The 26,602-nt window shown below is 33.1% G+C and overlaps 1 protein-coding gene across 2 annotated transcripts in view; it reads left to right on the top strand.

Moving 5' to 3' along the window:
* LOC130448739 (PAN2-PAN3 deadenylation complex catalytic subunit PAN2) overlaps positions 1-26,602 on the top strand; it is a 71,557-nt gene that overhangs the window by 39,271 nt on the left and 5,684 nt on the right. The window contains exons 12-19 of one of the 2 annotated variants that reach the window (XM_056786234.1): positions 1,556-1,668; positions 1,861-2,040; positions 2,149-2,345; positions 11,462-11,603; positions 12,227-12,541; positions 18,038-18,261; positions 23,683-23,904; positions 24,130-24,239. In XM_056786234.1, the coding sequence (XP_056642212.1) occupies positions 1,556-1,668; positions 1,861-2,040; positions 2,149-2,345; positions 11,462-11,603; positions 12,227-12,541; positions 18,038-18,261; positions 23,683-23,904; positions 24,130-24,239 (1,503 nt within the window). The remainder of the gene's footprint in view (positions 1-1,555; positions 1,669-1,860; positions 2,041-2,148; positions 2,346-11,461; positions 11,604-12,226; positions 12,542-18,037; positions 18,262-23,682; positions 23,905-24,129; positions 24,240-26,602) is intronic. The other variant, XM_056786236.1, reaches the window with a different exon arrangement.

The following is a 26,602-nucleotide window of genomic DNA, read 5'->3' as shown; positions in this document are numbered from 1 at the left end:
ACATAAAGTTTTGTTACAATTATTACAACATTGCAATTCAACTTCTTTCCATAAAACTTGTAGTTTTGCCGGAAATCGATATATACCGTTTTTCCCTCAAAAGCCCACCCCCTTCCCGACCTTAGATCGCTCATAAATTATTTTTCCTTTCCTTTTTATTATAGTGTTTACCCTTTCCAATGGCTTTCATTTTTCCATTATTATTTATAACCCTGGTCTATTTACCATCAGGGTTATGGTTTATAGGCAATGTCACATGATGGTCTTGTTCGTTCCCGGTAAAAATTTGGAATGCGCTATTTTCATCAAAAATTTACTTGTGTTTCAAAAATCATTTGAAATGAAACAGTCGATACTAACTATTAACATTGAGGTCTAATAATTGAAATTGTTCATTAAAGTTTGACTACAAATATCAATGGTGTTCATTTGTCAGTACGTCAGTGGTAAATCGAAATTTATGTCCACATCTTTCTCATCAGAATAGGAAAACCGCACCATTTATGAGTTAAATTTTTTCAAACCGAGATATTTTGAGTTCTACTGGTCGGATGATTTCCTCTTTATATACTTGCCGATCGAAAATGTCATTCACGAGAAGATTTCCCATTTCATTCACGTTCCAATCATGGATCAATACATTAGTCACGCTATCTACTTAACATTGGCCAGTGATGCTACTTACACAAGTGTGTATGTATTTGTTGGCTTAGCGTAGTTAGGAATACAAGTGATTTCCACACTGACATTACGTGATACTGTCAAAGTTTGTGATGTCACACTGCTGGAATGATTTCTTTGTTAAACGTTGGTTGTTGTTAAATAAAAATTGTAATAGAAGACTTTTTTACATATTGAGGGATTTTCGGTAACCCCCCTTGGTAACGTTAACGAACATTTTTTAAAATTATACAAAATTGCTATAATTTATTTGAAAATGAGTCAATTTTTTGACCCTAATAACAATTGAAGGATGAAATGATTACTAAACAACATGTGTTTTTAATTTAATAATAGTGTTCTCACCACAGTATGTTTTTTCATACCAAATAACAAATTGTTCAATTGATCATTTAGATCGATGCTTGATTTCCTTCATCAATTTTTTTTAAAATCACAATGTTGTCTTTATATATAGGGAGATTTCTATTCAGAGTTTCCATAATTTAATTCTGGCTACTTTTGCCAAACTGTCGTTTTCATGAACTTCGTCTATACAGTCGAATTGTATTGATTTCACCTAAAGAGTAAACAAATTTTAATATCGGTAACAGTGTCTTATTCTTTGAAATAAATATAAAGTTAACGTATTTTGTGGGAGTTTTTATAAGAATATTAAATTTAGACTCGACTATTACTTGTAGTTGTGCTCAATTATTTCCCCTCAATTCCAGGTGGCGAGGGGGATCAGTATTCAACAGATATAGATACTTGAGATGCGAAACACTTCATTGATACATAAATTACAATTAGTTCAAAATCTTTAGTTTACCTAATCGTTAAGCGATAAATGCATTTTTTCTATGAATATAGATATTTTACTTATTCATTCTAGAAGATATTGACGCTAAATTAGAAGATGAGAAAAGGGAAGATATTTCAGAAATTAGTCAATTATTTGGAACCAAGCAGCTTCAGTTGAATTGTTGCCTTAAATGTAATAATGAGGTGAGTAATATTTATTAATTTTTCAAAAAATATACTAAAAAATCCACACTAAATGCACTCTTTACTACCACTGTATCCAGAGTTATAGTTACTACTTTTGGAGCAAGGTTATTAAAATGTATGCTATGTCCTTTTGGAAACATAATAAGATCTTTGTGTAATTAATTGAATTACGAGTCACACTATTTGTAGGTTAGGAAAGAATCGTTTTTACTGGCCTGTAATTTAGTATATCCTTCATTTCCTTGTGGGCAGGATGAATGGAGCTTCTGTGATATTTTAAAAAGATCTCTTTGTCCGAAACAAACAACTCCTGCTTGGTGTGAAAATTGTTCAAAATTTACACCCACATCACAGTCTAGAGTACTGCAGGTAAGTATTATGTTTTCATGATGAATTTTAACGAGTCAATTAATTTTTATATTTTGTTTATGTTCTATTTCAAATCATTTCAATGTGAATTTTAACTTTGTTTTCCAGTCTCTTCCGAGTATTTTATCTATCAATACTGGGTTACACAACGTTCAACACAAACAGTTTTGGCAAACGCAAATGGATAAAGTAGTAGCAAAAGTTTCTAATTTAGATGTAAATAATAGAGCTTCTACACCTACTGCAGTTCTGGGATCCTCGAAACCTTGCAGATATGGAGATCATTGTTCAAGACCAGGATGTCGGTTAGTTATCATTTATTTTGTATTTTTTCGATTCTAGAGAAATAACAATGATGACTCTAAGACTGCGCAGTTAAATTTTAGAGCAAGAACACAGTGAAAGACAAATTGAATTTTACCACTTCGAATAGTTGAAACTGAATTGAGTCGAACATACTTAGAATATAAATTTCTTCAATTCTTAGATCTTTTTGTGTATTATAATTGATCTTGATTTAATTAATAATGGATTTTTTTATCGACATTTTTTTGACGTTTCCACTTCACCAAAATATAATCTGATACGGACAACTCAAGTTTCAACAATATTATTAACATATTTTACTGAACTGAAATCTGGAATACTGAAAAATAAAAGAATAATGCTGTTTACGTTTCCATATTTAGAAAATAAATTAAGAAGTCCTCAATATGAAAAAATAAAGATTATAAAAATTCCAAAATCATTGAAACATAGTTCATGTACGTAGAAATGAGAAACGTATCAATGATTAAAATGATTTTAATAATTGGAGTAAAATTTTTTAGTCTATTTCATAAATTTCAATGTAACTGTAAATAAGTTGAATAGAGGGTAGACTGTGAATAAGATTGAAAAAATTTTGTATTATTAAAACAGATTTGATTTTGATAGTCATGTGGGAGGCAATGAGAGGGAATGTTGTCCGTTTCGGAGTTTGATGACTGAAGTTAGGACAAGAGGTTGAATAGTAATTTATCTAAACAGTTTAGAAAGTACTGTTTTGTCGGACGAGTAGACAAGGTTCTAGGAAGTCTGCGAGTCCGAAAAACAGTTTTCAGTCATGTTGACTATATTATTTTTTCGGCAACTGCGTGGATTAGTTTTAACATTAATATAAAAATAAGTAAAGCACATTTATTTATAGAACAAAATTATGAACATTCTAATTTTTGCTAATATTAATGTGTATGTGGTATATGTGACCCACTCGGTTCCGGTTTCCGTGATAGGAAAAAAAGGAAAAATATAGCATGATGGCACCTTCTAGACCAAAATATTCCGGAGTCAAACCAACCTGACGTTGGGATCTCCGGATGGAGGCCGGTCTGAAGGATTTATCAGGCAAAAGAAATTTCATGGTAAATTTCTGCAATATACGAGATCTTAATACGAATATAAACACTGTACACCAACATGTGCAGTCGAAGAGACTTCATATTCTGGCTCTAGAAGAAACAACAACATCCAAGGTTTACCTTGTTAATCCTGAAAACGACTTACACACCCAATTCAGGTATAATTTTGGACTAGCCGCTTTCGTTAGGGACTACATATCTTGCCAGCGAGAAGAGAATATTGGGTATTCAGAACTCGATGTAAAGTGGTTTAAAACAACGGCTCAAGGAACAACAAACTTCTTTTGTATTCTATACAGATCTCCTAGTGATACCCACTACAGGCACTAAACCAACCAGAGTGTCCGATAGAGATGGTGACTTTGCCAACCTCTTAGACCTGTTTCTGACAACATACCCTGATCTATAAAACGTGACCGTTCATGCACTACTCGGTCACACACACCGAAATACAAACTCTGGATCTACCTAGACCACGTAAAGTTTGACATTATAGATCGGTAAAATGGAAGCATTTAAAGAATTTTTTATGTTTCCTTGGAATGATGTTTGCTTCAATTCCAATGACCCTTCAGTGACTGCACTAGAGCAGTTATCAACAAAAATGCTGCTAATCGCAAATAGAGCTCAAATCATAGTGCCGAAAATCGTATAAAGTTTGTTGGCTCGAGAAATACCTGCAAACAGACCATAAAGGAATGCAAGGAATGATATAATGATAGAGTGAAAAACAAAGTTCTCAGTTGCCCAGATGGATCAATGTCTTTCTGTTCTGTACAAAAGCGGTCAGCCAAGGCGTTTATAAATCAAAAATTGCACCGTTGTCTGGAGAAGATGTGTCAATCGCAATTACCGTATAAGAGGACTTGTTGGTTCATATGTTTGCTTCAAATTCCACTCTTGATTCGTCAGCTTGCCTGGTGTTGATACATCGATGCCAGGAATAGAATTTCGACACCAAGATCTAGCAAAACTTCTCAAAAGCTTCAATATCAATAAAGAGACTGACCCAGATGGAATACCACCAATCGTATTGAAGAATTACGCAGCTGAACTAACTAGTCCACTATGCAAACTCTTTTCTTCTCTATCATAAAAAAGAGGTGTCTTCCCTGCAAATTAGAAAATTGCTTGGATTCAACCCATACCAAAAAAAGGAAAAAGACGGTTTCCAATAACTACCGTCCGATTGCCTAGGCCCAGACATGGAGAAAATCCACTAAATCTTGAAATATCTTGAGCCTACTAACATTATCAGCGACCATTAATACGACTTACGTGAGCATAGATCAACTGGGGATCTCCTGGCCTATGTTACCAACGTATGGATTGAAGTTATAGAGAAAGGTGGGTAATCCAGAGCAATCGCACTGGACATATCGAAGGTTTATGACCGGATTTGGTAATTCAATCTTCTAAATAAATTAAGATCGTACGTCGTCCTCACTTATCGACTAGTTTAGTAGCTCTCTCAAAGACCAATCCATCTAGGTCGCTATTGACGGAAACACCTCAGAAAGGTCTGAGCTCAAAGCTAGTGTTCCCCATGGATGTATCTTGTCACCAACTCTTTTTCTGCTGTACATCAACGATCTATTCGGCAAAACTCCCAACCCAATCTATAGATTCGCCGATTATAGCACACTGGTGTCGTCGTTCAAATGAACCGCCCAAATAAACTCGGCTAACACCCAAATCAGCAACAGATCATAACCATCAATATCGATCTTGAAAACATTCTGGGGAGGGGTAGAAGCAATGTTGATGCTTAATACAGCAAAGACCCAGGCAGTTATTTTTACAAAGAAGGGTGGCTCTGCAGCTCAGGATTTTATCCTGTCTGGACATAAAATACCACCATTACCGCAAATTCGTTTGTTGGCTATTGAGGTTGGAAGCAATATGTCCTGTAATAGTCATGTGGCCGATTTAGTCAAGGCAGCTTCACAGAAACTTTGAGCCCTCTTTAAGACCAAAAAGCTATATACTTCCCAACAGCTTGTAGTCCTCTACAATGCCCAGATTCGTCCATCTTTGGAATATTGTTCGCACATTTGGAGCTCGGCTTATATCCACAAGCATCTCCACACGGCAGGTACCACTCGAATTACTCCAATGTAAAAGGGTTTATCCTCTGGTGTTTGCTTTTTACATTAAAAAAAAATCCAATAAACTATAAATACTTTCGTATCTTAACTTGTATTTTTCGGCTAGTAATCAGGCACATTTTCAACCTCGATCTCACTGCTGCTTTCCTTTATTTATTACAATAATTGTAATCAAAAAATGTGCAAACTTTTAAAAAGAAAAAATTCCAATAAGAAACTGTCGATTTAATAAGTTGGTACGCCGTTGCTGTAATAATGATGTACTGCAACCTTCTAATACCTACCTAGATTTCCATAATAATATTTGGTTAATAGGTACATATATAATGATAACAACATACTATACAATCCGGGCCGAAAAATATATACTTTCTCAAAGGAAACGTCCGGAAAATAGATACTTCCCGGATGGTTACCGAAAGAATATTTAGCTTATTACGTTACCTTTTCATCACGGTTGCTTGATTAGCATTGAATGCTTCATAAAAAGCAACAAATTTTTGTAGAACATAGCATTAATAGCCTAACATAGTATTGTTGGTTGGAACATCTCTTGGTTCTCATTTTTTTGAAAAAATATTTGTAATATTAAAAAGAATCTATTCTTTTTAATATTAGTACCTAACGTATAAACACACTAATCAAGACTCTGTAAATGAACGCTGATGTTGCTAGTGGTACATGACATTATCTGTAGAAGTTCATTCTCACTAGCATAATCCTCTTGTGACAGAGAGAGATTTTTAAAACGGGCATGGTTTTAATATTCTGAATCATTTGGAATACTTAAAATTTTCTGTACAGTATTTTTTAAATTTGAAACACTCCTTGGTTCATCAGTTGTAATATAAAAATACATTAGACCAGTTTTATGTATTTCATATTGGGGACTATAAGGTAAACAGGACAGTTGTCTTTAGAAGAATTCTGTTTCCTTCAGTTTCACTGCCATTTTTAAAAAATAAGCAGTCATCCAGGACCTAGTGTTGTTTTTATATTCTATAGAAAAAGAGCAAATGCTCGTTTTCCGTCATACCCCCAGCAACCAATACTGTAATTCTTGTTGTACATAACAGTGTATTGCTCATTTTTCAATTTTTTTGTCATCTACATAAGTAGTGAAATATGTAAGATCAAATTGCTATGAAATGCAAGATGTACCCATTGGTTAGGAGAAAATGCGTGGGTGAATAATTAATCAAAACCAACCTACCTGTATTAGAATGGGCTTGAGAATGTTTTGTATTGTTCTGTTTGCTAATATAAGTAAAACAGTTAGTCGTTATATTTGCTTTTGACTCTACTAGAACATTATATAAACTACACATCCGGTTAGGGCTGGGCATTTATCAAAAAATAAAATAAAATAATCGGAAATAAATAAAAATAATTGATTAATCGAAAATAATCGATAAATCGAAAATAATCAATTTTCGATTATTCGAAAATCGGAAGCTTCAAAAGAACGATTATGGTTTGATTTCTACAAAAAAACAAGATAAAGAGAGAATATACCACTAGGAACTTACAGAAGACATTATGGTTTGTTTCCCAATAAAACAAACCAAATAATGAACTTACAGAAGATATTTGGAAGTAAGATTCTGATATTGAATTATGTTGAAATAATTATTCAGAAAATAAATTTTAATTGATTCTATTATTTGATTATTTTAACGATTGTACGAAAAATAGTGTGTATGCCATAGCCGCGAAACTTTTTAACGACCTCAAGATTATCTTGCCTCGGCCGCAAGCGGTCTCTGACTGTTCTTTCGGTACGTTAAAAAGGTATTTCGCGGCCTAAGCATACAAATAATTATTTCAGTCTTTTACTAATAAAGCCACTTAAAAACTTTCTTTTAAATTCAATTAAACTTTACCAAAACCATTATGTATTTTTGAGAATGAAAATAGGCAAGAAACATTGTATTTCATAAAACCAAATTCTCACAGGATGTTGTCCACAAGCTCCACCTTACACAACAATCTCTTTTGTATATTATTAATTAAAAGTTTTAATTTGTCACTAGCTCTTAATGGGCTTGTTTCAAAATAGAATCTTTAGGCTTGCAACTAAAAGTAAAACAAAATATTATTATCTTGAAAGATGTTTATTATAAATTTTTAGGAATGTTAACAAACGTCTTATTCATAGTTAAAAAAACAAGCTGGTCAATATAATCTCCAGTTAGTGACGCTCTTAGGTCAGTTACTATTTGGCCTCCTTTGCTAAATACTCGCTCAGATGGAACACTGGAAGCTTGAATACAGACAAACTTTTTTGCACATTGGGAAAGAAAACGAAATATATGTGAGTTATATTTCCACCATATCAGTGAATCTTCTTCAACATCACTGACTGGTATATTCATATATTGTTAGATTTCATTTTTAATTTTCACATTTAAACTCGCAGCATTACTGCCTTCAACAGTTTTCATAGATTGATTGATGAAAGTCCGCTTTTCTTTTTTCCTGATGACGCAGCTCTATTCTCAGAAACTGGAATTATTTCTAATTTGCTACTAAGTTGATTATATATTGATATTAATATCTTCAATTATCTGGTTTTCTGAAGAACTAAAAAAGGATCCTTTAAAACGTGGGTCCATGAAGGTGGCAGTCTGCAATAGTTTATGAGTTTTCTCGTTGCTTTCATATCTGTTTTTAAGAGTGTTTAAAATTAATGAAGCTATTTCCCTTTTAAGTTCTACAATGTCTTCATCAATTTCAGTTTCATCGTATTCATCTACCAATGTTTTACCTAATTCCAAAGAAATAGGTAGAATGGTAGATCCCGTTACATAATTTTCTCCAGACAGAGTTTCTGAAATGTTTTCAATTGGAGTTAGTAATTTCAGGATAACATTCAGGAGCTTCAAATCGTCAGCGTTTAGTATCAGCTTTTTGTAATGTTCATTATTATAGGTTTGTAAAAAATTTGAGAGATTTACTTCTTGTTGAACAATTATCTTGATTAAATTTAAAAGAGACCACCATCGCGTTTTAGAAAAGGAAGGAATTTTTGTTTCCTTACTGTTGTATTTTTTCTGAATTATTTTTAAATCTCTAAAAGCTTTCCAACTATGTGCAAAAATATTCTAAATTTTTTTAATTTTATCTATAGTTTCTTTTACTTTTGCATTTTCAAAGCATTTATTTACTGCAATATTAATTGCATGTCCAAAACAACATATATGGGCTATTCCCTTATTTTTGTTTTCCTTTCTCTGAGGGATTTTGCTCAAACTCAATCTGAACCGACCATTTGTGCAAAATTTCCAATGGATTGTTCAACTAACTGCGAAAGTGTCGGTTTCGGGTGTCGGCCAACACTTTTTTGGCGTAGCTCGCATTCGGTAAATGCCTAGAGCGTAAAGACTGTAACGAGCGATGAGGAACTTCGTTCCAAAAAACGCACTATGTCCTTGTACCATCAATACAATCATAAAATGAGTAGTTTGTACTATGAAATAATATTTACCTTGATTCATCATCGCTTATTTCAGTACTCGCAGATTTATCTGTTCGATGAATATTTTGCATCTCAGCTTAAAGAAGTGGATGCTTTGCCTTCAAGTAATTCCTTAAATTGGTACTGTTACCACATGACTTAATATTTTTTTTTACATTTTCTACAAACTGAGGTGTCTCCAGTTCCAGATTTATTGAAGTAATGTCAAAGTTAGCTTCTTCCTTCATTTTCTTCCATATTCCTAAAAAAAGTATAATTCATACAAAAAATGCTGTATCTGTACCTCATTCACATTATTTTATTACACTGTATATACTCTGTATAATCAAAGATTATAGTAATTGTAATTAACTTGTTAAAAAAATAGGTGACTTACAAAAATTTTAAGTAAAACTGTTTTTATAAATGATCATCAAAAACTAGAAAATAATTGGCACACAAACTTGGATCCTCTTCAATGGAATTAGTAATAATCATAATCATAAAAATTAGCAATAGTCATAATCATAATAACAAATTGGTAATTTGGTTATGCTTAGAAACTCACCTTGATTTTTTCTTTGCACTCTTTAAACAATCAATTGGAAAGCACAGTGATAGGATAGGTCGAATTAAAAAAACAAACATGTGAAATATCAAAACTCTTTTATGATGTACACTGCCAAAGCGTCATATCACAACGGTTCTAATAAAGCAAATGATCTAAAATTTTTTGTCTTGTGATCCAAAAAAAAAAAATGCAGCAGCAAATCTATCTATGCGGCACTAGGCCGCAAAGGTTTCATTTTTCGTCGACACCTATATTAAATAAAATAAAAAACTTAGAAAGACGCGGGCCGCTGGACACTATCTAACATCAAAGAAAATAATGGTTTTTTTTTAAAGTAAATGCCATTTGTAAAGAGCTTTTTAAGAATAATTTATCAATATGTAGGTATTTGTATTTGGTTAAAGCGATTAATTAAAAGGGAGTGTGCTCCTACTTAATTTTATGTAATTTATTAATATAATCAATAATTGTGATCCATTTAATACGTTGTGGACCAAAGAAATCGAAAACCCAACAATAAATATTTCTTGATTACGGCAGCTTAAAAGTTGAAAAATAACATTGTGATTTGATTCCCACCAAAATAAAACTAAACAATAGAAATATTATTCATTTCTCAGAGAGAGGATTACCTTAATAGCTAAGTTTCTGCAAAGAAAAAAAAGAAGTTGACGATGTCAAGTTTTAGATCCAGTATACCTACAGAACAGAGTTTTTAGTTACAGGTTATAGGACCACAAAAGTGTGAAAATTATGAAAAAGAATCAATCTTCGATAAATTGATTATTTTCGATTAATCGCTCACCCGATTAATCGATTATTTTGCGCACCCCTAGTTCCGGTACCAATTATGGAAATTTCTAAATGTATGATATACTTAATGTGCAATATTATCCTTAATAGTGTACTTGAATTTTTTAAAAGGTATTTATTTTTTTGTTTATTTTATAAGTTCTTGATATAAAATAACGTTAGAAAGTAAAATATTAAATTAAAAGTGAAAAAATAATATCTAAATATTTAATTGAAAATCGTAAAAATTTGAAATTTTTAACTACATAAGAAAACGATTCTCATTGGTTTTCAGTTGTGGCGTCATAGGTTTAACAAAGAAATAAGCAATTGTCTGCTTGATGATCGCGTGGTTATCGTTGGCGGCAACGTTGCGTGTGATGTTATAATACTGTTTTTATTCATTAGTTATGTATGAATAAAACATTTTTATATATATAAGGATAAAGTGAATAAACCTTTTATAGGTTAAGTTCTTACATTATTATATAATTACATTAAAAATTAAAAGCATAATAAACTTAATTACTATAGAATATTAAAATAAATTTGAATCTTATTTACATTAAAATGATCCTAGCAACAGAAATAATTACATCTTACAGGATCGTCAAAACGCGCAACACTCCCATTTTTGTTGTATATTCGAATTTTTTGACATCATAAAAAACTGGTGTTTTAGTCGTGGTATTTTTATATCCTGGCACAAAACACGATTTATATACCATTTTTCAGATTAATAAAAGTTTAATAATATTTTAGAGTAACCGAAAGAATAACTGTCGTATTTACTTTGTAAAATATGTTTAGTGTTTATTTTATACCTACGACGTCACGCAATATGGCGGGCTTACTGAAATGTTTAAACTATGCACAAAATTTTTTTCGCTATAAATATTGATCAAAGAATTATAATAAAAGTTGTACATGAACTATCCTAAACTATTTTTTTTTCAAACTATGCAAGTACCCTATTGAATACATTTATATAAACACTGAAATATTGTCCTGGAAATGCTGATAACCGCAACGGTAACTGTTTATGTGGTGAATGAAATTACATGTTCAAATGCATTTGAATTTTTTTTTTCAGGTTTAGGCATAGTTTTGATAATGCAGTACCTGTACCTCCTTCCAAGAATCCTTACTGTAGCAACAATTGGTTGCCCCATAAGGTTCAGTTAGTTTTAAAAGAAGACGAACTAGAAATAACTAAAATTGAGAGTGACAAAGAGGTAATGTAATACTGTTCTAATAATTATTGTATGTTTTTCAACATCTGTCATTTGATGAGCTAATTTAACATGTATATCAGAAACTATTGGTAATATTTTCCTGACAATTTGTATACTAGAGTTTGATTCCATGTCTACATCTACGATTTTTTGTTTTATATATTTTTTTTATTTAATTATTGTGGTCTTTCTATCCATTTTAATATTCATTGCTGATTTTTATTTTTTGTTTAAAAAGATATGTGTTGCTCTTTGTTATACGTTAATATTGTGTAAATTTTTGGCATAATTAATTTTTTGTTACTCTCAGCTACCACATTTTAAGAAATAGTGTGGATGCTGAATGAGACTGGACTTGATGGAATCATCAATATTTTGATGGTTATTTTCTCTAACCAAATTGGAGTCGTACGTACATAAGTGTAAATTCAACTATTAATTTCACTTTCACTATAGGCAGGAAGTTCGAAATTTATTAATGGCGTGAAATTTGTTGTTATAATGCATACCTATTTTTACGATAATTTTATACAAAATTCATATATATCAATATATCATGACTAAAATAGTTTGGGTTCTAATAATAAAAATTCTTATTCGTGTCTATTATGTTTTATATATAGGAAGTATCTGCATCAGAAGATATTCATAATATGAAGAAATATGAACTTTCGGCTGTTGTTTGTTATATTAACGACCAATCTACATCTGAAAAACGAAACTTAGTGGCTTTAATTCGAGTACCTGATTCCTACTTTAAAGACAGAGATAAAGAATCGGACCAGACGTGGTATTTATTTAATGATTTTAGTATCAGTCCTGTTTCTTCACACGAAGCTACCTGGTTTAGCCTTGATTGGAAAATACCATGTGTTCTCTTTTATACATGTAATGATGGTGTAGGCAACACACCTGAAGTGAAACAGAAGCTGCTCAGGGTAAGTTTACTTATGTATTGCTCTCAACTCAAACTTCGTGTAATTAGATATGATTCTTTTAGAAATCTAAGACTTTAGAAAAGGTATGAAAACAATTCTCTATTGAATACTTTGTGATATTAAAACTGTATATTTTATTTGACATTTAGTTATTACAAGGTTTGCTATTTAATTTTTGAGTAATACACAAAAAAGTAAATATTTATAATTACACACAAATTTGACTTATTTTTCACGTTTTATGGCATATAAAGGTGAAATATTATTTTTTATTGAGTATATTTATTTATTTTTGTTGAACAACATATTTTTTGAACTTTCGGCTTCATATCTTTGGAATTTGCCATAACCATCTGAAATCTCATTTATTTTCTATATTATTTGTGCTTTTTAAAGCATCAGCCACATTTCTCAAAATTACCTATGAAATTAATGTCAAAAACATAAAACGTAAGTGAGTCATTTAGAAAATGTTAATGCATATTCTACTTTTGTTCCTTTGTTTCTTGTTATTAGCCCTAAATATTTAAAGATTTCTGCCTAATATGTCTTGTTTTTTTCTGTATATATTCATGAATTTTGTCAACCTTCACAAAAAAATTTAAAATTATTGAATACCAGTCAATGTAATTTTATGCGTTTTATTTATTGCAAAAGCAAACTCGATGTTGTTTTTAAAGATTGAAATAGTATCAGTTTATTAATTATAGAAAAACGGAGAAGGTAATTTACGTTGAATCAGGAAAGACTGAATTTTGCAGTAATTTACATTTTTTTTTAAACGACTTGTCACACTTCCTCAGCAATTTGCTGGGAAACATTCACCACCTCTGCGGAGTCCTGCTTTGCAGAGGGGCTCGGACGGCTGGAGTGCCCTTCTAGCCGTCTACGGCCCCTTTTGTCACTTATGGCATCGTTCCTGGAACATACTTCATGAGTGACGGGCTATCAGTGGTTTCCTTTTACCCTCCGTCTCCCTTCCCCTCTCGGGACTAGGAGTTCGGGTTCCTTTCTCTCTGCTGTCTTTGTCTTTCATCTTTTTCCTTGTTGCTGAGAATACTCTTAGCTATGTTCTGCACCGATTTCCAGTTCTCTGAGCTGTCAAGCATCTTCTCTACAATGTTGTCTGGAGTGAGCTCGCATTCCAGCTGTCTGCAAGTCCTGTCTCTGACCTCTCTCCACTTGTAGCATACGAAGATGGTATGTTCGGCAGTGTCTACGGCGGCACAGTATATACATCTATCCGTGGTGTCTTTTCTGAACCGTTTGGCATAACATCGAAAGACGCCATGTTCTGTTAGGACCTGTGTCAGGTAGTAGTCTACTTGGCGGTGCTCGCACTTAACCCACGGCTTGATGTCTGGTATTAACCTTTTGGTCCATTGGGCCTTTACTGTCTCACCTTCCCATCTAGTTTGCCATGTTGTGAGGGAACTTTCTCTAGCTTCGTTGCTATTCTGTAGCATGTCTCTTTGTGCTCTATTGACCGTAGTATAGTGCTTTTTTCTCATAAGCGCTTTTTGCCATATTGGGGCTCCATATAGGACAATATTTTACATAGCACTACACAACATTGCTCTTTTGCTTTGCCTAGGACCTCCTACGTTTGGCATAATCCGAGCAAGTTTGGACACCCTTTCTATTGCTTTCTTTGTCAATGGTTATACCTAGGTATCTCAGGTTCTTTGCTGGCTTTATATTGACTCCTTCTACGCTGAAGCTTATTTACTGTCTCTTTTGTTTACCCTTTAGTAGGATTGCCTCAGTTTTTTGGGGGGCAAGAACAAGCTTGTTGTCTCTCATCCAGGTATTTATTTTTTCCAGGCACATGTTGGGGTTAGTAACCAATGTCTGTTGGCTTTCTGCTCCGACTATCAGCGCCAGATCGTCAGCAAATCCTATTGTTACAGCATTACGAGTTAGTTCTAAGCTCAGCACGCCGTCATATAGTACATTCCACAGCAGTGGGCCCAGGACGGAACCCTGGGGAACACCTGACGTAATATCCACCTCCCTATTCTTTTCTAATTGCAGCTTTCTGATTCTTAAATAGTTAGAGACAAGGTTTATTAGATATGTCGATATTTTCCTTTTTTGTAGCTCTTTGATAATCAGGCTGTAGCATGCAGTGTTGAAAGCATTCTTAACGTCAATTGTGACAAGGGTGCAGAATCTACTTTTGAATTCCGTTACAGTATTCAGTGCAGCTTCTACAGCCTGGATCGTGGATTTCCCTTTTTGAAACTCATACTGACACATGTGTAACCCTCCTCTGTCTTTAAGCTCATCTTGTAGTCTTTCCCGTATGAACGCTTCTAGTAACTTGCTCAAAGAATTTAACAGACAGAGTGGTCTGTAGGAACTAGGTAACTCAGCTGACTTTCCTGGTTTTAGTATTAAAACCATCTTTGCAACTTTCCATTCATTTGGAAATTCCTGTTTTTGGAGTAGTTTGTTCATCATGCCTAATAACCAGTCTGGGGCACAATCTGCTACTATTTTGATAGACTTAGGGGGAATTTGGTCAATTCCAGGTGATTTTCCACATTTGATACCTTGGGCTACCTTCCTTAGCTCTTCTGATGTGAAGGGTGGGGCTGGAGCTTCCTTTTCAGGGTATCTCCACTTATCATTTCCGGGTGGAAACAGTACTGCCACGATTTCGGATTTCTTTTCGATGTCAAGCTCATAGGGTTTTAGAGTATTAAGCTTTTTTGCTACTAGCTTATACGCATCTCCCCATATATTATTATCAAGTTCTTTGCATATGTCGTTCCAGTGTTTCTTCTTTGATTCCTTAATTAGGCAGCAGAGTTCCCTTCTATTGGTCTTGTACGCCTCTTTCATTGCTTCAATATCGTCTCGGTTTGGATTGTTTCTTCTCGCCGCACGTTGTTGTACCCTTCTTAATCTGTTGCATAGTGACCGTTTTTCAGCAATGTTTTCATTCCACCAATACGGTGTTTGAGTCTTTGAAATTCGATTTTGCGTGCTGTTCTTGCTTGCCATCTGTATCAGCTTGGTTCCTGTTTCATGACTCACTTCATCTGGAGTAATGGTAAGTAACTCTATGCAGGCTTTAAAGGCGGTCCAATCAATAAGGGGCCTTATTGAAGTTGTTTTGATCTTCGCTCTATTTACTTTAATTTCAAATGCGATATGTCTGTGCTCTGTCAGTGTTTCGGTATCAAGTATCTCCCAGTTGGTTACTCTTCGAGATACACGATTGGTTGCTATGGTGACATCAATAAAGGACTCGCTATCTCCTCGGATAAATGTGGGGTCATTTCCAGTATTCAGAACCACCAAATCGCGAGCGTTGATCCATTCCACCCAGTATTGACCCTTTTCATCGGTTACAGGTGATCCCCATATTGGGGACTTTAGGTCTCCCAGAATAATGGCATCACTGTTGTTCGTTATGTGCTCCATTATACTGTCCACCTTAGTTTTGTAGTCTTCCAATTTGATGTTTGGGGATATATAGCAACATATCAGCTCAAGATCTTTGAGTTTGATAATTACGTGACCATCTCCGGCTACGTGGTTTATTACGCCAAGCTTTTTATTCAGAAGTAGGACCCCCACATTATGCCTGCTGTCCTTGATCCATTTTGCTTCTTTAGTTCTTCTTTTGTTCGGTTTCCCAGTTACCAAAATATCAATACCTTGCTGAACTGCGGTGGCATACGCCATGTCTTGAGCTGCATAGGCACGTCCAACGTTGGCTTGAAGTATTTTAATATTGAACACTAAAGTTTTGACCGCGTGCAGTGCTGAGCCTGCGTCTGGTGTCACTAATTGCTTTTGAAATTTCTTTTACAAGCTTAAGGTAGTAAGGACAAGCAGTCTGATCAGCTCTGTGACCGTCTTTTTTACTTGTTAGGCAATAGCTTTTGTTAGGGCAGTCTCTGGCCTTGTGGTTATCCTTGCCGCATTTAAGGCACATCTTCGAGTTATCGGTTCCTTTGCATTCATTGGTGCGGTGGCCAAACTCCAAACATTTGAAGCACCGTGATTTTGACCCTTGCTCGGACCTGGCACGGTGCCCACCCTATTCTCACGGTATCCATTTTGAGTAATTCGCTGGCCACTCTTCTTTTGACCGCAAGTGTAGCAGTTTGGTTTTCCCTCTGGTTTGGTCTGCAAGAGAGCACTCGGACGTCATCTTCTTTTGCGTTTGCTACGCTTTTCCTGACATCTTGCTCTATCTGTTTTGCGTTCATATCTCCGTCTATGTCCGCGATATGAATAATGTCTTCGTCTCTTTTAATTTCGGCCTGGATATCTTTATCTTTGTCCATTATAGCTTGTCTGAGGGCGATTACTTGATTTTTTTTCTCCAAGTATCTCCATAAGGACATCACCCTTAGCAGTTTTCTTAATGCCTTTTACCTTAACACCCATCTCGTCTATGTTCACACTACTCTTGATCGAACGGAGTATGTCAGCATATTGCTTTCATTTGCATCTACTTGACTTAGGTGCTAGTCGGCTTGGATCTCTAGGTATAATAACTTGCACTTTGACCTCAGATCCCCTGAAGATACCTTATGCGCACTTTCTAAGGTAGACTTTATCAATTTTGCCGAAGGCTACTACTTGAATTTCCGCCACTCCATGGTTTTGGACCTCTGCTTGCAGTTTACCTAGCAACTGATATAGTTGACCCATGTCGTTTTTCCCTTCTGGGTTGACCTTGTATGGCAGCATGTACATGGTTCTTGACCTTGCTCCATTTTTGCCTTTGCTGAGTATGACCTCGGTGTTCGTCCTCACATATTCAATACACCCTTCCTCAAGCTCTTCGCACATATGGCTTGTTATTTCCGGAAAGTTGTAGTGATTTACATTAGATGAAGAAAGTTATTCAAAATTAATGCTTTATTAAAGATAAATATTATAAAGGAAACACAATAGATCTTTATCTAATTTATTTCAAGGCGTAACGAAACCATTACAGATTATTATTTACATAATTGGTTGATTTAATCTTTTAATAGTAGAGTTATATCTGCTAAATGGAAAACAAATTGTAACGACATTTTTATAGAGAAAAATATGAAGATTGCTTAAACCATGCAATTACTATCTCAATTACATGAAAATTCTACAATTTAAATTGTTTTCAACGAACTCGAGAGAAAGGTGAAAACTGTCCATAAAATTAATGGCAAATTTTAAATATCAAATCGAACTTAAATCATATTGTTAATGTTTTCTGGTGTTCAAGTTAATTTTCTTTTTTTCAAATACCCCTACCATTAATCATTATAAAAATCTATTCAAATGAAAGAAAAAATATTTCTATCCACATGATATTTGACAGAGTACTAGTTAAAAATAAATATATAATTATTTTCATTTTTATTACTATTCCATTAATTTGTCGATTGAAACAAAAAAATTCAACAACATATTTTTTCTAAACAATGCATATCTCTATTATCTTTGCATATTATTTATTATTCAATTATATTTGTCAATATTTATTAGGATGTTTTATTGGAAGACACGTCTCTAGCAGTGACAGGTGGATCTAGAGGAATATCTTTCAGTCCGTTACAAGACAACGAAATTTTAAAACCGGGAGATTTAGTTGCAATGGATGCGGAATTTGTTACACTGAACCAAGAAGAAGCTGAAATAAGAAGTGATGGAAAAATGTCTACTATTAAACCTTCTCAAATGTCAGTCGCAAGAATAACGTGTATTAGAGGGTATGTTTTTAGGCTTATTTTGTTTGAATTTTTTCAACCTGTTGTGTGGTATTTGCAGATATCAGTTACTAAAATTTTATTTGTATCTCCCTTTAGTGCTAAGATTTCTATATATTGATATTAAAAAATTGTTCAAATTTAATAACTATCACTTATATACAGTGCTTTTCAGAAAGAAGTATCCACCTTTAATAACTTTTGTAATACTGGTATTTAGAAAAAATCAAAAAACACGTCAATTTATGTTGGAAGGGGCAAGCATTATGGCTTATTTAAACTTACTGGAAAAGCCACCCCCTCACCCCTAGCAGCATCCCCTTTAGTTTTTTAAATTACTTTTCATATTTTTTATGTAAAATTTGGATACTCCTCTTTGAGCTGATTTCAAAAATGTATAATACTTGTAGGTTAAAGTGGTTAGTTTATAAGATTAACAATTTTTCTTTTAAGAGCACAAATTTTACTTATTATTTACTTTCACCTTATTTGCCTGTACTAAAATGGGTTGTACAACAGTTCAAACTCTTTAATCTTTTTAACTGTACTATTTATTCTACTTAAAAAATCCAAACAACAGAAAACTCTACTTTTTATTAAAGTTTGACATTGTCAACTAGAATTTGTAGTCACTATTGATAGTGTAATTTGATACATTATTTATTTTGTTTCTCTGAAATGGTTTACTCTTTGCAAGAAAGAATTGAAACATTCCCCGCTCGTTGGATAGGTAGAAGGGGGCAGATGATGGAGTGGCCACCTAGGTCACCGGATTTAACACCCCTAGACTTCTTTTTATGGGGGTATTTAAAAACAACAGTTTATGCTACCCAACCAGAATCTCTGGATTAAATCCAGCCGTATTAAGCAATGTCAGAGAGGCATTTCAAAATAGATTATACCATTGTATGGAAGTGAATGGTATACATTTTGAACACTTATTGTAACTTCATAATAAATAGCACAGTTAAAAAGATTAAAGAGTTTGAACTGTTGTACAACCCATTTTAGTACAGGCAAATAAGGTGAAAGTAAATAATAAGTAAAATTTGTGCTCTTAAAAGAAAAATTGTTTTTCTCATAAACTAACCACTTTAACCTACAAGTATTATACATTTTTGAAATCAGCTCAAATTTTACATAAAAAATATGAAAAGTAATTTAAAAAACTAAAGGGGATGCTGCTAGGGGTGAGGGGGTGGCTTTTCCAGTAAGTTTAAATAAGCCATAATACTTGCCCCTTCCAACATAAATTGACGTGTTTTTGGATTTTTTCTAAATACCAGTATTACAAAAGTTATTAAAGGTGGATACTTTTATCTGAAAAGCACTGTATACATATATATCACCTTTTCCGGATATCATACTCCGCCTATCTTCAATATTTAACTAACTCTTATATTTCGAACTTCTGCCTTATATATTATTTCTACAACGTTCTAGAATAGAGGTGCATAACATTTTAGTGAACGAGGGCCAAATGTAATTTCAAATGAATAGTGGCGAGATGCATGGTAGGCCAACCTATCTGCATTGTAAATTTTCTGTCTCTACCTCCATAACTAATTAAAATATAAACAAACTTATCTAATCTCAAATTATTATAACCTAGAAAAGTATTATGATATCAGGCCAAAAAATAAATTAATATGTTCATTAGATTAAATGATATTTATTTTTATTAAATACACCATGCAAATAAAAATATAAAAACTGAAAATCAACAATTGTTCTTCTCACAACCAACTAATCACTACTATAGTACTATCAGTGGTAACTGGGGGTTAGGTTCAGCATCAATCAAACCTACTAGTAGCCTAATGAAAGACTCCGCACTGTTTATTTTTTACTAGTTTATCAATATCCCGTTCAAGTTAGACATAGCAATGCGCAAGTTTCATTCCAAATATTTATCAGATAGACGGGTACGACACTTTGATTTTATTTGTTTCATCAATGAAAATGATTGTTTACACAGGTATGTGTTTCCAAACAATGTTGCTGTTTTTAGAGCATTATTCTTGAGCAATTTCATTTCCTTCGGCAAATAATTTTCGTTGTTACACTGAAGATCAATTATTTCCATCTGAAAATTCAATGGGCACTGTGGTAACATCAGTAGTTAATGGTAGAGAAAACACCTCATGCAAATTCTCATATTTTCTCACATCTTTAAATTGTTGTTCAAACCCATTTTGCATATTCCCTAAAGAGAAGTATATGTAGCCATACCGTTGGGTTCTGGAAAATTATCATTGTTAAAAAATTTGCCAGCTGACCAGTGTTTAGTTTAGTAAACCTAGTTTAACAATCAAATGATTTTACTGTGTAAAACAGGTTGTTGGTCATGTTATCTTTACCTTGACACTTGATGTTTATCTCATTGAAGTGTTGGGTCATATTAACTAGAAAACATAAATCATTTACCACTCATTGTTTTCCAAATCTGCTGCTAGTTGAGACTAATTACGACTGTTTAGAAACGTTATTATTTCTTTACGCGAGTCAAATACTCGTTTTAGCATTTAGCATAATAGATATTTACGATATAAGTGTCGTAAAGATTCATATTACGAAATGAGATGGGAAATTTGATAACCCATTGAATCATGTAACAATCAAGCGTTGCGCTCATTGTTGATTTATTTTGCTAACTGTCAATTTTGACGCGTTCACTTCAGTTTGGTATAATTGTATCGGCATATGTTCCGACTATGAAAGTGTGGATTCTGATATAGAACTTGCTGCAAATAACGCAATACAAACCCTAGTACCCGCTAAATCCCGCAATAGATACGAAAAAGAATATAAGCGATTCGAAGACTGGTGCAGTTCAAAAAAAGTCCGTGATATATCGGACTGCTGCGATAAGGTATCTCATTGCGAAACTCATATTAGTATCGTAATGTTTGATATTACATGTTGGTAGTAGGTAAAATAAATAACATCGCCATATTGAGGATCTAAGTCAGATAAGAATTCTCGGAACTGCCGACCTCAGGCACTAAGTAAATCACTACTTTAATACAAACCTTCATCATATGCTCCATATTAATTGTTTTGCATACATATCCTCCTGGTATAGAATACAATGAATTGCCACATTTTAATATCTCAATGTTGAAAAATATCTCATTTGATGTCATGTAGTAATTTAATGTTCACATTAAACTTTACCAACATGTTTTTCACTTCCCGATAAATGTCACATCCTTTAGTTTTGTCTTTCATAGAAACTAAAGCTAGTAGTACTTCTGTTATTTAAAAATTGTCATCAACTCCACACACAAAAATACAAAGATGAGCAGTGTCAGATACATCAGTGCTTCAATTGATTGCAAGTGAATAGTACTTGAAACTAGAAATTTTTTCTTTCATTGTTCTCTCAATATCTTAACACTATTTCTTCTGCTCTCTTAGCTACTTGCCATACGACTCGGGCTAATTTTCGAAATATTTGTTTTCTCTGGTAATGCTACTTTTGCCACTTCTTCCAAATATTCTTTTACTAGATCCCTTTCTTGAAACGGCTTCAGTTTTTTTATTAAAATGTTGGACACGATAAAACTGGCTTTTACTGCTATTTCAGACTCGTTATGTACTTGGCGATCACTTTAACTTATCGTTAAGCTCATTTAATTTGACTTTTCGTATATTCCCATTAAAATTGTTGTATTTTGGAGCATGTTTTGACTCATAATGCTTTCTGATATTGTACTCTTAACACCAACAGTTTATTTGCAGATTAGACATATTGCTATGCTGTTGTATTCAATATCCAATTCTCTTGAAACTCTCGATAGTCTAGTCAACAAGTGCTATTTAGGCCAAAACTTTTTTGCCCGCTCCTAATAATATGGTTTAGGTGTCATCCGATATGTTTTGGTTTTTTGTTATATCTCAAAAATTATTTCAGATATTTTAAATCTGAAAAAAAGAATTGAAAAGCGGAGGAAATTTTCTATAAAAGTCCTAACTCCCGGAACAGCCTCTTTAGAACATTATAACAAAAAATATTCAAAAATAGTAAATACTAAAATTTTTATTTGAAAAAATTTAGGAACTTGCATGATAGATCAACAAATAATAATCCACCAGCAAAAAAATTAATTCACGATTTTTCAATAAGTTGTGCATTTGTTAATTAACAATTTCATGTAGCTTTTATATGAATATTGTAAGTAGGATAATTGTTAAACTACAAATGTTATTTTCTTTTTCATTCGTAGAGCCATTCTTTGATGGCTTTAGAATAGATTGCCGTCGATAGAATAAAAAAAATTGTAATCTTCACATTGTTATTAACAATTTACGTCGGTGACAGATTAAAAAGTTAAATAAATCATCAAAAAAATTATTTTCATAATACTATTATGTACTAATTCGTTTTTTATCAACGAAAGCTATCCAATTTTTTTCATTTAAATTTGCATTTTTTATTAAATAAACAATTCGTTATATACAATAAAATTTTTTCAATATATTTTTTCTCTTTTTTTATACAAAATAAACAACCACGTTATTCTTTTTCAGAAAAATTATTTTCTTATCGCATTTCCACAATTTATTTCTTCTGTACTCACTTGGTTATTTATTTTTTAACTCATCATATCAGCGCAATTTTTTTAAAAACTTTCTACATGCCATTACGAAACGAATGACACTTTAACCATATTTTTAGTAGCCGGCGAAAAAGTACTTGTTTACTAGAATACACTTGTCGTCGATCTCACGTTTCTTCACAGACATAATGCTGATATTATGTTAATAATACATCCAACAGAAAACAGAAATACTGCAACTAATTGTACGCATGGTTTGCAACTCACCACTCATCAACAGAACTCTCTCTGAATGCGACTTGACTCTGCACAGCAGTCAGAAATAGCTATTGCTGATGGCCATTGCGTTCGCGTTGCGCACAATACTAAAACTATTTTGAAATTAAGTGCTTGACGCTTCTTACCACTACGGAATATACATACAAAACAATTTAATATTAAAGAAATGTGACATGGTCAACAAAAACTTTACGAAATAATTATTTGCTTGCAGTTTATTTCAGACTAAGAAATAATATTGCATGGGGCCTGTGGGCGGAGGGTTGTGCACCCCTATTCTAGGACATTGTAGAACTTTTGGTGTCTACTTTTTTTAGAAACATCTAGCGCAATAGCTGAACGCTTACGTAATAATAGATAGGGCCACTATCTTTTATAGTTTTCATTACATTAGGCTATGACTGGCTACGTCAGATGGCGTGCGACCGTGTACCCGTCATATTATTTTATTATGAATCTAATTATGAGTTAATTTCAAGACATGAAATTGAAGACAAATACAGTGAGACATAAATTATTCACTCACTACTTTGTACTGTTCTATTGTTAGTTAAATATATTTCTAAATATAATATGTTTTTAGGAGTGGTCAATTAGAATACACACCTTTTATAGATGATTATATCTCAACTCAAGAACAAGTTGTCGATTATTTAACAAAATTCTCGGGTATTAAACCTGGTGACTTGGATGCGAATTTCAGTTCTAAACATTTAACAACATTGAAATCTACTTACAAAAAATTGAGATACTTAATCGATATTGGGGTAATTTTTGTTGGACATGGACTAAAAAACGACTTCAGGCAAGTGTTATTTATTTTTTATTACAATCTCCAACTTTCTTTTTAGTGCATATTGGAGTCGAATCTCAGCCCTAATTAGTAACTGAAAGTAAAATCTTCTTAAATTTTGTACTATATTTTCATCTTATGATATTATTTGATAAAAATGATGTAGCAACTAATAGGGATCTATATTTGTAATATATACCTTTTTATTGTACTTTAATAATCGATTGTAAATTGTAGGGTGATTAATTTGGTTGTTCCTCCTGAACAAATAGTCGATACCGTGCAATTATTCCACTTGCCCCATCATAGAATGGTGTCGTTACGATTTCTAGCGTGGCATTTCTTAGGTAAGTTAATAACTCAGAGTTAATTATTTTTGTATAATTTATCCAATATCCTGATTGGAAATTATGGAAATTTGATAATCTTGAGAAAGAAATGTCACTTTTATACAATTACTGTGGATTGAAATATAGAACATCTAATATACTTTGTTATTTCAGTTACCACTGATGTGGTTCAATATGTTAAATTAATTTTTTATTTATTAAGGTCTTGAAACATTTAACGTCTTATCACACATATTTATGCTGTTGATATTGAATGATACAAGTAATAAAGTCGAAGATCATTCTGTAGATTAATAAAAATATATAGGGTGATTGATTAATGTGAGAAAGCTCGGTGCCTCCTTTGCCCTTTGATATATCAATTTGCATATTTGAGGGCAGTTCAGCCGTTCAGTCTTCAAATCTAAAAAATATTTACAGTCTTAGAGGGTGTTCCAGAATGCTGTGCCATATTAATGTTACATTTTTTAAAATTAAACACCCTATATTTTATTCCATATGTGGAATCAGTTTGCCTTCCCCATTACACTGTAGGGTTGTGATGTGTTCTACGAGATCTCTCAAAAGTACAATGTAAAAGAAATTCAAGAATAAAGATTGTTGCGGCCAAAACATTCGATAAGTAGTAAAAATGCTCCCCTGTTTTAGTTAGGTATTTTTTACCGTTTTCTGGCGTTCATTTAAAACTGATCAGTTTTGCTTCACTACCAAATGAGACATCTGAGGCTCAGAGTAAAATGTTAGGAGAGCTAATAAAGAATAAAAAACTTGAAGAAAAGTTGGTTGCAATGTACGCCGAAAACACGAACACAAACTTTGGCAGTACTGCAGAAAGAAATTATCGGAGTAGGGTGTTGACCTCACATTGTTCTAACTGCATACAAACAGCTATGGATTGTCTGTCATTTGACATTGAATGCTTTGCTGTTAAAGTGTATAAGTACTTTCACATATACACTGTGCGAACAGAGGAACTGAAGGAATTCTGTGAATTTGCTCTTGGAATAGCTATTGATCGCATTCTGAAAATTTTTGAGGGCTTAAAGTCTTTCCTTTTTCAGGAAAAATGTCCTATTTTTATTAAATAGCACTTTGAAAACCTCTGTTTCAAACTGGCTGGTGTTTGTTACCTCACAGATTTCAACTTTTGAAGAAACAGTTGTGAAAATAGAAAAAAATAACATATTTGCAACGGAAGTGGCTTGGCGCATCAGTACACTGAAAAGTTTTCTGACGTTAACAAAGAAAGAAGGATTTATCCCTAGCAATGTGAAATCGTTGTTGGTGAATTTGCAAGAGGAAGGAGAAATAACTGTTCAAGATTTCACCTTGACTATGGAAAATTTTTTCAGAACGTGTAGATAGGTGGAAAATCAGTTCTGGTGGCGCTCACAAACTACAATGGGTCTTATTACAAACTCTTCCGTCATGGGATGAGATCCAAAGCAGCCTTTTTGCGTTTGATGCCAACCAGACCAAACAGATTCGTGAAAATGAAGAAATAAAGCTATTTGATCAATGGCAATGCGTCAAAGAAAAAGTATTAGAAAATACATCTGAGTGGATAAAAACAAATAAGTTGATAAAGACAAGGTAAAAACTGCAGTTGAGGAAAGGTGGAAACAGGTTTTATTCAAGCTGAGCAAAGAAGACATTTCCTATGATGTAATTCTCAAGGTCGTTGAATTTGCCATGTGTCTTCCAGGAACAAGTGCTCAAGTTGAACATGTAATTTCCTTGATGAATAACGGTCATCTGTAAAATCTCGTCTACAGATCGATACGGTAAGTTCCGTGTTGATGGTCCAAGTGAATTCCGATCATTCTTGTAATCAATTTTACGAAATTCTTATAAAAAACAAAAGTGTATTGAAAAAAATCAGCAATACCAGATGTACCTTTAGAATAAAGAAAAAGAAACTACACAACAATCAGGACATTGAAGTAAAAATATTAATTAAACTGTCACTGGTATTAATGTTGATAGAACCCACTATCTAATTGAAGTGAATTTGTTTTATTTCAAGAAAAAAATTTTGTTAGAAAATGTTTTGAAGAATTGTAAATACTCTGCTTTGTATTTTGTTTCAATAATTTCATAAACATGAGTTTTTTGCATAAACAACTATAAAACATTTTTATTTAGTTTTGGATTAGGCCAGAATTAAACATCGTAAAAATATTTTACACCTTTTGATGTTTTAAAGGCTTTGAAGTTCAAATGCAAAATAAATGTTGGAATTTCCGGTGCATTTGACTTCTTTTCTGTACCCTACACCTTAACCGCAAAAATAATCTGACTGTTCCGTTTTTGAACAAAGTATTTATGACCATCTTAAGCTGTTCCAAATATGCAATAAA

Source organism: Diorhabda sublineata, chromosome 9 (assembly GCF_026230105.1).
Source record: "Diorhabda sublineata isolate icDioSubl1.1 chromosome 9, icDioSubl1.1, whole genome shotgun sequence".
In the NCBI taxonomy this organism is placed as follows: Eukaryota; Metazoa; Arthropoda; class Insecta; order Coleoptera; family Chrysomelidae; genus Diorhabda; species Diorhabda sublineata.
Note: the sequence above shows the minus strand (reverse complement) of the source record. Positions and strands in the feature narration are given on the sequence as shown.